This window comes from Heteronotia binoei, chromosome 21, assembly GCF_032191835.1.
Source record: "Heteronotia binoei isolate CCM8104 ecotype False Entrance Well chromosome 21, APGP_CSIRO_Hbin_v1, whole genome shotgun sequence".
In the NCBI taxonomy this organism is placed as follows: Eukaryota; Metazoa; Chordata; class Lepidosauria; order Squamata; family Gekkonidae; genus Heteronotia; species Heteronotia binoei.
The window spans coordinates 22,368,549-22,383,212 of NC_083243.1; the positions used below are offsets into that span (position 1 = coordinate 22,368,549).

The window sequence follows — 14,664 nt, forward strand, 5'->3', positions numbered from 1 at the left end:
TAGCATATTAGGCCGCACCCCCTGATGTAGCCAATCCTCCAAGAGCTCACAAGGCTCTTCTTACAGGGCCTACTGTAAGTTCTGGGAGGATCGGCTACATCAGGGAGGTGTGGCCTAATATGCAAAGGAGTTCCTGTTACCCAAAAAAGCCCTGGTCACAAATGTTATGTGATTTGAGGACATGTGCAGCATTGCTTCCTTCTGTGGACGGACCCTGCCTGGACAAGCTTCTCATGAAAAGGAGGGAAAGGGGGATTCTTGCAGAAGAAGAAAGCAAAAATTTAAGAAAAGCCTCTTTAAAAAACTCCTTTCCTAATCTGCCACTGCATTTCTGTTTTGTATCAACTGCACACAACAGCGGCGACGGAAGAGTACTTTCTGTACTCATAAAGCACTGGACAAGTTCCCAAACCAGTCTTTACAGCCAGCAAAGTTGAATCTGTGTCTGTCACAACAGGGCAGCGGCAGGCTGGAGGGTGCGAAAGCTAAAAACCTTTGTTGGAGCAGAGACACCTTGGGTTGGCCCGACAGCGGAACGGCAGTAGCAGTGCAAGAGACTGAGGCTCAGTGGTAGAGCCTCTGCTTAGCATGCAGAAGGTCCTGGGTTCGATCCCTGTTGACTCCCATTCAATGGAGCTGGCAGCAAGTGATGAGAAAGGTCTCAACCTGAGCCCCTTGGAAGCCACTATGAGTCTGACCTTGATGGACCAATGGCCTGATTCAGTATAAGGCAGCTAGTAAGGGGCCATGACAGAGTGTCTGTTTGGCGTATAGAAGACCCACGTTCCATCCCTGGCATCTCCAGTTAATAGGATCAAGTAGAAGGTGAGGTGGAAAACCTTTCTCTGCTTGACACACACACATCCCCAGTGAGCCCTGCTCCTTGCCCAGAAGATGGCAAAAACCTCCAGGATCCCTGGCCAAACTGGCCCGCAGAAAGACTGACTGATTGATGCAGATGAAACTGTCAGTTTTTACATGATACTCAGAAGGTATTTTTAATTGATAAATGGCCATCTGCTTGGGAAGAATTATGCTGCCGCCCCCCCCCCCCCAATTCAAAGAAGTCACTGAAGAAAGAAACAAAAATACAGCCTCAAACATCTGCCAGAGTTAGAAGTGTCCCTTTTGACTTATGGAGAGCATACACGTTATAAACCAATGAGAACACTAGAGGGCATCAGAGAGCCACACAGTGATAAAACAGGAACTGGGAGAACCAAGAGGGAAGAGAGAAGAAAGGGGAGTCTGGACAACAAGGAACATCTGTGATGGAACACACACACACACACTTTCAAGCAATCATGCTTGTGCGTACGCAAATTGTTCAGCTAGTCATTTTTTAAAAATAAAACATCCATGACATAAACCACCACCAAGGACAGAGACACACAAGGCAGGAAATGCTGGAAGGAGATGGGTCCAAGTGACCAAGCTTCGGTAGAACGAAGTTTTGAGTCCAGTAGCACCTTTAAGTGCAAGGTGCAAGCACACAAAAGCTGATACCCGAAATTAAACTTCGTTGGTCTTAAAGGTGCCACTGAACTCAAACACTCTTCGGTTGTTTCAGATCAGGGGTGGCCAAACTGCAGCTCTTTCACACATAATGTGTGGCTCTTGAAGTGTGTGTCGGCCAGCTTGGAGAAGGCATTTGTCTCTTTAAATCACTTCACCAAGCCAAGCCAGCTAGCAGCTTGGTTAAAAAGTTGCTTTCCTTCCTTCCTTCCTTCCTTCCTTCCTTCCTTCCTTCCTTCCTTCCTTCCTTCCTTCCTTCCTTCCTTTTGGCTCCCCAGCATCTGATGTTTATCCTGTGTGGCATTTAACATTAAGCAATTTTGGCCACCTCTGTTTCAGATCAACATCGCTACCCAATGCTATTCTATCTTCAAAGAAGGCTTTGGTAGAGGAAGCAGTACCAGGAAGTTTGCAAGACAAATTAAGTCCTTGAGCAGTCACATAAAGGTTCCCAACTGCCCTAGTGGCCCCTGCATGCTTCCAAAAGAAGAGGAGGTTGGGTGGCAAAGCAGATGGTCGCACACAAAAGGGCCCAGGTTGTGGCACGGCTTTTTTTGGTAGCAGGAACTCCTTTGCATATTAGGCCACACACCCCTGGTGTAGCCAATCCTCCTGGAGTTTACAGTAGGCCCTGTACTAACAACCCTGTAAGCTCTTGGAGGATTGGCTGCATCAGGGGCGTGTGGCCTAATATGCAAAGGAGTTCCTGCTACCAAAAAAGTCCTGCCTTTGCATATTAGGCCACACACCCCTGATGCAACCAATCTTTCTGGAGCTTACACTAGGCCTGTATGAAGAGCCCTGTAAGCTCTTGGAGGATTGGCTACATAAGGGGTGTGTGGCCTAATATGCAAAGGAGTTCCTGTTACAAAATAAGCCCTGATTTATGGCATTCTTAGTCTGCCTTTCTCCCAAGAATGGACTCCAGGCGGGTTACAATGTTAATTGGGAACAACAGAACTATCCAATAATACAGCTTGCTAACCCAGACAAATCAGTGGGTTCTAGATCAAAAATGACTCAACTGAGGTTATTGTACTCACAATATGAGAAGACAAAAGTCACCAGACAAACCAATCATGCTAGGAAAAGTTGATGGCAGCAAGAAAAGAGGAAGGCCCAACATGAGATGAATTGATTGATTGGGAAGTAGTGTGTGCGAAAGAGATCTTGGGGTCCTAGTGGACTGTAAACTAAATATGAGCAGCCAGCATAATGCTGTGGCAAAAAAGGCAAATTCAATCCTGGGTTGTATCAAAAGGGCTGTTATATCACAGGAGGTCACAGCTCCACTGTATACTGCCTTGTTCAGGCCACACCTGGAATACTGTGTGCAGTTCTGGAGGCCTCACTTCAAAAAAGATGTGGAGAAAATTGAGAGGGTGCAGAGAAGAGCCATGAGGATGATCAAGGGCCTGGAGGAAGAACCCTATGAGGAAAAGGCTGAGGGGGCCTTGGGAATGTTCAGTCTGGAGAAAAGGAGATTGAGGGGGGAGCAATAAGGATGATCAAGGGCCTGGAGGAAGAACCCTATGAGGAAAGGCTGAGGGCCTTGGGAATGTTCAGTCTGGAGAAGAGGAGATTGAGGGGGGAGCAATAAGGATGATCAAGGGCCTGGAGGAAGAACCCTATGAGGAAAGGCTGAGGGCCTTGGGAATGTTCAGTCTGGAGAAAAGGAGATTGAGGGGGGAGCAATAAGGATTATCAAGGGCCTGGAGGAAGAACCCTATGAGGAAAGGCTGAGGGCCTTGTGAATATTCAGTCTGGAGAAGAGGAGATTGAGGGGGAAGCAATAAGGATGATCAAGGGCCTGGAGGAAGAACCCTATGAGGAAAAGGCTGAGGGCCTTGGGAATGTTCAGTCTGGAGAAAAGGAGATTGAGGGGGGAGCAATAAGGATGATCAAGGGCCTGGAGGAAGAACCCTATGAGGAAAGGCTGAGGGCCTTGGGAATGTTCAGTCTGGAGAAGAGGAGATTGAGGGGGGAGCAATAAGGATGATCAAGGGCCTGGAGGAAGAACCCTATGAGGAAAGGCTGAGGGCCTTGGGAATGTTCAGTCTGGAGAAGAGGAGATTGAGGGGGGAGCAATAAGGATGATCAAGGGCCTGGAGGAAGAACCCTATGAGGAAAAGGCTGAGGGCCTTGGGAATGTTCAGTCTGGAGAAGAGGAGATTGAGGGGGGGGAGCAATAAGGATGATCAAGGGCCTGGAGGAAGAACCCTATGAGGAAAAGGCTGACGGCCTTGGGAATGTTCAGTCTGGAGAAGAGGAGATTGAGAGGGGACATGATTGCTCTTTAAATATCTGAAAGGCAAGGAGCTGTTCCACTTGGCAGCCGAGGACAGGACCCAAAGCAATGGGCTCAAATTACAAGCAAAAAGGTACCGGCTGGATATTAGGGAAAATTTTGTTACAGTCAGAGTAGTTCAGAGGTGGAACCAGCTGCCTAGGAAGGTGGTGAGCTCCCCTTCATTGGCAGTCTTCAAAACGCGGCTGGATGAGTATTTGTCGGAGATGCTTAAGGCTGATCCTGCACGGCGCAGGAGGTTGGACTAGATGGTCTGTATGGTCCCGTCCAACTCTATGATTTGGTGATTCAGTAACAGAAGCCACGGCTCTCAGTTTGCAAGGCCTGAGCAAGGTTGTTAAGGACAGGATGTTTTGGAGGACCTAGTTTCATAAGGTCGCCGTAAGTTGGAAGCGGCTTGACAGCACATAACATGCACACAAACATGCAATACTTAACAAAGCTCAAGCAGAAGAAGATGATATTGGATTTATATCCCGCCCTCCACTCTGAATCTCAGAACAGCTCACAATCTCCTATATCTTCTCCCCACCACCACACAACAGACACCCTGTGAGATGGGTGGGGCTGAGAAGGCTCTCGCAGCAGCTGTCCGTGCAAGGACAACTCCTACGAAAGCTATTACTGTGGAGGAGTGGGGAATCAAACCTGGTTCTCCCAGATAAGAGTCTGCACACTTAACCACTACACCAAACTGACTCTCCAACTCAGTCCATGTATGCCAATGGGTTAAAAATGTCGATTCACTTACGTAATAGCCCCTTTAAACAACTGAGCCTTGCAAAGCCTCTGGAAAAACAAAAAATGGGAAGGGGGCTTTCCTAACAGATTTGAGGAGGCCGTTTCATGACATAAGAGCTGCTATAGAATATGCTCTGGAATGGGCAGTGATGGTCTTTCTCACAATACAAGAACTTGTGAGCGCTCAATGAAATTAAAGAGCAGTCGGTTTAAAACAGATAAAAAGGAAGTGCTTCTTCACTCAAAGAGCAATTAACGCGTGGAATTCACTGTCACCGGAAGTGGTGGTGGCTACAAGCACAGACGTCAAGAGGGGATTGGATAAACAGATGGAGGTCCACGAGTGGCTGTTAGTTACAAGGAACACTCTGTCTTAGGGCAGTGATGCTCTGTCTTCTTGGTGCTTGTGAGAGGCCACAGTGGGAGGGCTTCTGGCCCCACTGATGAACATCCTGACAGCACTTGGTTTTTGGGCCCTGTGTGACACAGAATGTTGGACTGGGTGGACCACTGGCCTGATCCAGCACGACTTCTCTTACGTTCTTATGGACTTCACATGCCCTGCAGGCTGGCTCTGTCAACAGGGCCTGATTCACAGAGTGTAACTGCCACTTAGGAACATATCAGAAGAGGTGGTCCCACAGATATATATGTGTGTCCTAGGCCACAAATGGCTTTCAAGGTAATGACCAACAGCTTAAATTGAGGTCGAAGAATTTGAGGAAAGCTCCAGGCCCTGGAGAACAGCACCACTATTAGCTGAGTGTAGTGACAGCATACAATTTTATTTCCATTTGCCCGTCAGGCTTTCTCCAAAAGAATCGCCCTGGACGGTGGAGAGGGAGATGGGTTCAAATCCCATACTCGTCCACGAAGCTTGCTGGGTGAGTATGGGACAGTCTCTCAGCCATAACCTACCTCACAGAGTTGTTGTGAGGAATTAGAAAAGAAGATGATATTGGATTTATACCATACCCTTCCCTCTGAATCTCAGAGCGGCTCACAGTCTCCTTTTACCTTCCTCCTCCACAACAGACACCCTGTGAGGTAGGTGGGACTGAGAGAGCTCTGACCAGAAACTGTTCTTCAGCAGAACAGCTCTGAGAGAGTTATGACTGACCCGAGGCCATTCCAGCAGGTGCAAGTGGAGGAGTGGGGAATCAAACCTGGTTCTCCCAGATAAGAGTCTCTGGACTTAACCACTACACCAAACTGGCTCTCTGACGAGGCTGATGTGTGTTACCCCGAGTTTTCTAGAATTGGATAAAAACTCATGACAGATTACAGTTAGATACCTTTTTCTCATATACATCTTGCCATACGATGCCGGCAAAAAATTTGTGTTGCATTATCTCCTTGGCGTCATCCGGCCCACCACCTAACCTGTGGAGAGAAAAGACACTGTGATTAGTGCTTAGCACCATCCACTTCTTGTACGGCCTATGCATTGTGAGTACGACATTTTTTTTACATGGGGGGTTGGACTAGATGACCCTGGAGGTCCCGTCCAACTCTTATGATTCTATGAGACTGTAATAAATGACAACACAGATGTAATGCAGCATATCCACTTATACGTTTAATAGAGTCCTGCTTTATCTCTTCTTCAATTCAAGGCAGCTATCGAAGCAACCATCAACTGCAAACAATTAAACCACAGTAAGAACAAGTTAAACCTTGGCACACTTTCTTCTTCAGGTGCAAATTCTACAGCAGCTGAAGAGCATCTCTGGTTAACTTTTCCCACCTTGTCTGGAGGACTATCAATTACTTCATCTTCTGTTTGGAAACAAAAATCACATCTCTCTGGCAGTTGCCAAAGATATCGTAGCTGCACTAAAAATTTGTGTCACTGCCATTCATTTGGTGCCTAGTCAAACAGGCACACCAATGCATGAAGCTGCGTTCTACTGAATCAGACCCTGGGTCCATCAAAGTCAGTATTTGTCTAGCAGCTCTCCAAGGTCTCAGGCTGAGGTCTTTCACATCCCCTACTGCCAGATCTTTTAACTGGAGGTACCAGAGAGAAAACCTGGGACCTTCTGCATGCCACAACCTTTCCCTTAGCCAATCTAGGTCAGTTTTTCTGCTCAGACTGGCAGCAGCTCTACAGGGTCTCAGGCTGAGGTCTTTCGCATCATCTACTGCCAGATCAACTGGAGATGCCAGGTATTGAACCTGGGACCTTCTGCATGCCAAGCAGATGCTCTTCCACCGAGCCACAACCCTTCCCTTAGCCAATCTAGGTCAGTTTTGTCTGCTCAGACTGCCAGCAGCTCTCCAGGGTCACAGGCTGAGGTCTTTCACATCATCCACTACTGCCAGATCATTTAACTGGAGGTGCTGGGGATTGAACCTGGGACCTTCTTCATGCCAAGCAGATGCTCTACCACCGAGCCACAACCCTTCCCTTAGCCAATCGAGGTCAGTTTTGTCTGCTCAGACTGCCAGCAGCTCCCCAGGGTCACAGGCTGAGGTCTTTCACATCATCCACTACTGCCAGATCATTTAACTGGAGGTGCTGGGGATTGAACCTGGGACCTTCTTCATGCCAAGCAGATGCTCTACCACTAAGCCACATCCCCTGCTTCCAGCGATTCTGTAGCTATTTTAATTCTGACATTTTAAATTATGTATTCAATATTTACTTTCCCCTCTCCCTTGACTGTTCCTTTTTCTCAAGGATTTCAATCACTGTTACATTATTCTGTCTAAAGGCCTACGTGCCTTGAATACATTAATGAATATGACCAAGCAATCAGCCTGGTGAGGAGGAGAAGATGATGATGATGATACCGGATTTATATCCTGCCCTATACTCTGAATCTCAGAGCAATCACAATCTCTTTTACCTCCCCACCTCCCCCACAACAGACACCCTGTGAGGTAGGTGGGGCTGAGAGAGCTCTCCCAGAAACCGCCCTTTCAAGGACAACTACGAGAGCTATGGCTGACCCAAGGCCATTCCAGCAGCTGCAAGTGGAGGAGCAGGGAATCAAACCTGGTTCTCCCAGATAAGAGTCCGCACACTTAACCACTACACCAAACTGGCTGTCAAAAAACCAGCCAGCCTTTGGAAATAGCTGCATGCTGTCCTGGTACAAGCCACTGGGGCAAAGGCAGGAGCCTTCCACGTTTTCCCACCACCTAGAGCTCTGTGCGAATACAAAGGAAACACCCAACAGTACGGAGTGTCTGTGTACTTTGCATGTCTGTCTAGCACTTTGCATGTCTGATTCAGGCTTAGGAGTTCCAGAGTTCAAAACCCAGCAGTTCCCTTGAAACTTCCTAGGGGACCTTGGCCTAACAACTCACACTCAAGCCTTGTCTACCTCAAAGGGTTGTTGTAAAGGTTAAACGGAGAAGGTTGTATTCAGCTCCTTGGAGGGAGGGCAGACCTGGCCTCTGGCTTCAGGCCTTCTACCACCGAAAACAGTAGCCCTTGAACATTTTAAGGGACGATGCACTGCAGAGCAGCTGGGGGCTGAGGTACACTGCTTCTTCCTTCCTGCTCTTGACGCCTCAGGGATGGAGAGGCGCTTCAAAAATTACCATTTTAATTTCCTACAGAAACGGCATCATAACTTGTTTCAGTAAACTGGGAGTACTGTTCCGATATTTATTAAAACCAAAACTTTTCCCGACGCGACTTTCGGTAACGGTAACACCACCCCAGCTATTTAACGAAAACGATAATTACGTCCTTCCCATTTTCCTAATATGAAATTAAAAACAATAACTTTTGAATTGCTCACCCCTCATATTGGAGGAAAGCTGTTTTGGTCTGCAGCAGAACAGGTAGGTTCGAGTCTAGTAGCCCCTTCGAGACCAGCAAGATTTTGGGGAAATAAGCTTTCGAGAGTCGAATCTCCCTTTCTCAGATATCTGACGTGGGGAGCTCTGAGTCTCAAAATCTTATATTCTGAAAATCTTGTTGGTCTGTAAGGTACTCCTAGACCAGGGGTGGCCAAACTTGCTTAAGGTAAGAGCCACATAGAATAAATGTCAGATGTCTTAAAGCCTCAAGACATGAAAATCAGACGTTTGAGAGCTCCAAGGAAGGAAGGAAAGCCAATAGATGGGGAGGGAGAAGCAGAAAGAAAGCAACTTTAACTTTAAATGTTTTCTCCAAGCCACCAGCTGGCTTGGCTTGGAGAAGTGATTTGAAGAGACAAATGCCTTCTCCACGCTGGCCATCTGGGCAGTAGGGGCTTCAAGAGCCACACGATATGTGTTGAAAGAGCCACATGTGGCTTCTGAGCCACAGTTCGGCCACCTCTGTCCTAGACTCAAATCTAGCTGTTACACCCAATTTTTATCTTTCAGGGTGGTGAGACCCCCCCCCCTCCCACCTTTTATGCACATGTGAGGTGCTTGTCCAGGGGGCCTTCTGTGATTGGCAAGGCTCTGCCGAATTTCAAGTACTAATTAGGGAAGTACTAATTTCCCGAGCCCGGACACACAAATGGGTCTCACCTTTGCTTAGGATCCTTCTTTAGCAAGCCCGATAGAAGAGATTTCGCTTCGGGCGACAAGGTGCGCGGAAACCTAATCTCTTCCATGAGGATGAGTTCAAAGAGCTTCTCGTGGTCCTGGTTGTAGAAGGGGAGACGCCCACACATCATTTCGTACATGACGACTCCTAAGCCCCACCAGTCCACCGCACGCCCGTAGTCGTTGTCCTCCAACACCTGCAAAGGGCACAGCATCAGAAGGTTAGGTTACCCGTCACAGGAAGCTGCCTTATTCCAAGAACAGCTATCAGCCCACCTAGCTCAGTATCGCCCACTCTAATTGGTGGCAGCTCTCCAAGGGCTCCAGCCAAGAAAGGTCTTTCCCATCCTCTGCCTTCCGAGGAACCTTTGATTGGAGATGCCAAGGATTGAACCGGGGACGTCCTGTGTGCCCAGCAGGCAGCCTCCCATTGGTTCATTCTTTCCTTTGAGAGCAACATCAAGACTGCTATTCAGGGGTCGTTTTGTAGAAAAATAGGTGGCAGAGCTCATTAGCATAACTCATTAGCATATGTCCCACACACCCAAGCCAAAAGCAACCTGATGCAAGAAAGGAGAGCCTTGGGTGAGCAAGGCCTGCTTGGGCTGGCTAGAGATCCAGCCAGCCCAAGCAGGCCTCACTCTCCTGGGGCTCTCCTGGGCCGCCCCCCCAGTCAAAAGGCCAGCCAGCCACCTGCCACCCAAAATCACATAAGAAGTAGAGAAAGGGGTGGTGTGGGCTTCTCCAGGGGTTAGTGAGGGCTGCTGGAGGCACTGCAAAGCCCCTGGTGGCTGGCTGTGTGGCTGCCTGCTCTTCTAATCCAGGGATTGTTATACAGCTGCCCCTACTATTCAATGGACACGGTAGGTGGGGAGGAAGAGGGGGAATCGTCAGAAAAGTTCAGGAGCTGTGCTCCTGTGAGCTCCTGCAGAATCCGAGGCCTGCTGCTATTAATTCTTCCAGCAGATAAGGACGATGCCTCTTACTTCATGCAAGCATGAACGTGGGATTTTTTTTAAAACCTACTTGTCAATCCGTTTGTCACCTTCATTTTCCTGCATGGCATCTGCCACAGTCCTCTCTGCATGGGCCCAGTCCTTTAGAAGTTTCTCTGCTCAGCGGCTCTGGTCCCTGTGTATTCTTGGCTGATGGCAAACTGTTTAATTCTTATTTTAACTGTTTTAATATATATGTTTTAACTATGTTATTTTATATGTTGTATTGTGCTCTGAGCCTGCTTGTGGGGAGGGTGGAATATAACTCAGCTAAAATAAATAAATCTGTCTAGAGCAGCTCCCCCCCCGCCAACCTTTTTGAGCCTGTGGACACCGTTGGAATTATGACACAGCATGGTGGGTGCAGCCACAAAATGGCTGCCATAAAATGGCTGCTGCAGGAGGTGGAGCCAGCTACAAAATGGCTGCCCCAGGTTACCTTCATTCCCACAGTGAACAACCCTGTGCTGTGGTGGCAGCTGCTGCTAAAGCGACGTTTGTAAAAATCCGCACTATCGAACCTCCAGTGAACAACCAGAAATCTTGCCTGGAAAAAGCCCCGCCTTGCCCCACCCAGGAGTGGACTTCTAGCAGGAGCTTCTTTGCATATTAGGCCACACACCCCTGATGTAGCCAATCCTCCAAGAGCTTACAAGGCTCTTTTTTGCAAGCTCTTGGAGGACTGGCTACATCAGGGGTGTGTGGCCTAATATGCAAAGGAGCTCCTGCTAGAATTCCACCCATGGCCCCACCTACTTTCTAAAAACAACTGGTGGGTGCCAGGAAGGTGTCAGCGGGCACCACGTTGGGGACCCCTTGTATAGACCAAAGCACTAAAACACAGACACTGTGGGCAAGGTAGAATGCTGTAATCTCAAAACCAGCTATTTTGAGGAAGAAAGGACGCACCTCCCTTCTTCACATGTGTAAAACAACCCTGAAAACACAGGTAACCCAGGTAGCCAGTGGAATCAAAACTAAATATAATAGAACAAACGTAGCAAAAACCAAGGAAGGTTTTGCAATGAAAACAACATACAGCGGTGCACCTCGAGTTATCTGTGTTTACCAAAAATACTTCTAAGCCTGACTTTCTGCTAGGCGACGGTGGGAAACGTTTTGGCTCAGATCAGTTGAACTTTTTTTGCAGTGAGAAGCCTTCCCACCTGTGGAATATGACTTACTTGGTCTGTGACTGTAAATAAACTGACTGACTTACTGACAACTTTCTCATTTCTCCCTCTCCTGCTGCAGTTCAAAATGAACCCCCAAAATTCTGCTCATGGGGGACAGGGGCCCCAGAGCGGGGGGGGGGGGACACAAAAATGTCATACTTTATTTATTTATTTTATTCATTTAATAGGATTATATTCCACCTTTTCCCGTAAACGGGCTCAAGGCGGATCACAGCATATAAAAATAACAACAAAAACCTACTTATCAAAGTTAAAACACCAATTTAAAATTAACAGTAAAAGCAATATTGTTCATTGATGCATACTCTGGGTGTCTTCCATACATTCAACATGCTGGATGCTTTAAGTCTGCCATCTTTCCTGCTTGGAGCTACCCATCTCTGCTGGGGGGAAAGGCATATGCATAGGCATGCAGTAAACATTGATTTTGCTGCAAGTTCATGGCCAGCATGCTGTGTATTCTTGGTGCTTCGGGGGGGGGGGGGGACAACAGTGGGAGGGCTTTTGGAGTTCTGGTCCCTCTGGAGGACCCCCTGATGGCACCTGGGTCCTGGCTGCTGTGTGACACAGAGTATTAGACTGAATGGGCCACTGGCCTGATCCAATATGCTGTGCCCACGGACACAGCACATCAACAACCAGTTGTAGGCCTACCTTAAACTATGGTAATAACAATAGGATAGCACTGTAACAAAGCATGATGTCACCACAAGGGAGGCCAAATGAAGGAATAATAGGACGCCTCAACCATAGCCCTGGCAGAACAACTCCGTCTTGCAGCCTCTACGAATGGCAGTAATTCAGGTAAGGCCCGGATCTCCACAGGGAGCTGATTCCACCAGGCAGGGGCCAGGGCTGAAAAGGCCCTGGTCCTGGTTGAGGCAAGTTGGACGTCCTTAGGACCAGGGGTGGTCAGGAGGTGTTGCATAGCTGATCGCAACAACCTCTGGGGTGTATATGGGGAAAGGTGGTTCCTCAGGTATCCCAGACCGCATAAGGCTTTAAATGTCAGTACCAAAACCTCAAAGCGGGTCCAGTACTCAATAGGTAGCCAGTGCAGTTGGCGCAGCAATGGTTGAATGCCTGCCCGTAAAGGCAAGATAGAAATCCTTCCATTTGCAGAAACACTTCAGTTGATCCATGCCATTAGGTCTAGCTGATATGGCAAGGGAGTGGAGTAGGGAAACGTGCCACGAAGGCGGAGACCGGCTTCAGAATAGAGCAAGAGTCCAGTAGCGCCTTAAAGACTAACAAAATTTGTGGCAGGGTAGGAGTTTTCGGGAGTCCCTGCTTGTTTCTTCGGAAACCTTGATCTGCCTCCTTTCTGGTTAATATCAAAAGCCTCTGCCCGCAGACTTTTCATCACTTTCCTTGCAAGCGACAGTGCCGAAACAAACTTTCTCCTGCTGCAGTTCAAAATTAATCCCCTGAAGGTTTCAGAAGGACAAATTCTCACACCCACTACGAGCTCCATCTCATACACACCGGGAGCTCAGTTGATTCATAGCAGGGGACAGAACGGTGGAAGCCCTGACAGGGAAACCAGACCGCTGACAGATGCTGTCTCTCCCCGCCCTCCCCAGCCACCAACTAGAGGCAGAAGAGCTGGGAAGAAAATGAAACTTTAGGGATATGGGGGGGGGGGCGGTTGGAACTGTTTGCCCAAGCTCCCCATTTCCATTTTGGAGTGGGCCTCTAAGGAAATGAGATAAGGACATAAGAAGAAGATGAAGATGATACTGGATTTATATCCCGCCCTCCACTCAAGAGTCTCAGAGCAGCTCACAATCTCCTTTATCTTCCTCCCCCACAACAGACACCCTGGGAGGTGAGTGGGCTGAGAGGGCTCTCACAGCAGCTGCCCTTTCAAGGACAACCTCTGCCAGAGCTATGGCTGACCCAAGACCATTCCAGCAGCTGCAAGTGAAGGAGTGGGGAATCAAACCCGGTTCTCTCAGATAAGAGTCCGCACATTTAACCACTACACCAAACTGGCTCTCGAAGCCATGTTGGATCAGTTCAGTCTAATACTCTGTGTCACACAGCAGCCAGAACCCAGGTGCCATCAGGGGGTCCTCCAGAGGAACCAGAACTCCAAAAGCCCTCCCACTGTTGCCCCCCCCCGAAGCACCAAGAATACACAGCACGCTGACCATGAACTTGCAGCAAAATCTACGTTTACTGCATGCCTATGCATATGCCTTCCCCCCCAGCAGAGATGGGTAGCTCCAAGCAGGAAAGATGGCAGACTTAAAGCATCCAGCATGTTGAATGTATGGAAGACACCCAGAGTATGCAACAGACACGGAGATGGATTCTGCACCTCATAAAGACAGCCTGCCTGTTATACAGCAGAATCACTTAAGGATGCAGGAGGGGTTTTCTTAGCAGGAACCCGGTTCCGTCTGGCTTGGTGTCAGGGGTGGTATGGCCTAATATGCAAATGAGTTCCTGCTGGGCTTTTTCTACAAAAACCCAAACAAAACCCTGGAAGGATGTGAAAACTCGGTGAACTGAGACATCCCACACTTCAGGGAATCAGAACCTAACTGGCCATAGCTGGAGAAATTGGAAATATTCCAAAATGGCTTTTGACTCAGAGAGAGAGAGAGAGAGAGAGAGAGAGAGAGAGAGAATGAATAGTTTGGGAGCTCCAAAATAATAACAAAGTGTTACTGGAAAAGGAAAGGTCCCCTGTGCAAGCACCAGTCGTTTCCGACTCTGGGGTGACGTTGCTTTCACAACATTTTCATGGCAGACTTTTTACAGGGTGGTTTGCCATTGCCTTCCCCAGTCATCTACATCTTCCCCCCAGCAAGCTGGGTCCTCATTTTACCGACCTCGGAAGGATGGAAGGCTAAGTCAACCTCGAGCCGGCTACCTGAACTCAGCTTCAGGTTGTGAGCACAGCTTAGGACTGCAGTACTGCAGCTTTATCACTCTGCGTCACGGGGCTCCTAAAAGTGTTACTAGATATGGATTTCGCCCCATGTGGCTTTATTGCAGGTGGGGAATGTCTAGGGTGTGTCCATGTTTAAAAGCATGATTAGAAGCCACTATGGCGTAGTGGTTAAGAGTGGCTGACTCTCGTTTGGAGAACCAGGTTTGATTCCCCACAGAACTCTCTCAGCCCTGCCTGCCTCACAAGGTGCCTACTGTGGGGAGAGGCAGTTTGGTGCAGTGGTTGAGAGTGGCGGACTCTGGTCTGGAGAATGGGGTTTGACTCCAGACTCTTCCTCCATCTGAAGCCTGCTGGGTGACCTTGGGCTAGTCCCAATTCTCTCGGAACTCTCTCAGCCCCAACTATCTCACAAGGTACCTGTTGTGGGGAGAGGAAAGGAAGGTGATTGTAAGCCGCTTTGAGGCTCCCCAGGGAAAAGAAGAACAAGACCGCAGATTTATATCTCACCCTTCT

The 14,664-nt window shown here is 48.4% G+C and overlaps 1 protein-coding gene across 1 annotated transcript in view; it reads right to left on the reverse strand.

The window, feature by feature from the left end:
* The window catches only part of AKT1 (AKT serine/threonine kinase 1), a 210,764-nt gene that overhangs the window by 12,079 nt on the left and 184,021 nt on the right, over positions 1 to 14,664 (reverse strand). The window contains exons 11-12 of the mRNA XM_060263105.1: positions 9,041 to 9,255; positions 5,860 to 5,947 (exon numbers count right to left, since the gene is read on the reverse strand). Coding sequence (XP_060119088.1) covers positions 5,860 to 5,947; positions 9,041 to 9,255 — 303 coding nt within the window. The remainder of the gene's footprint in view (positions 1 to 5,859; positions 5,948 to 9,040; positions 9,256 to 14,664) is intronic.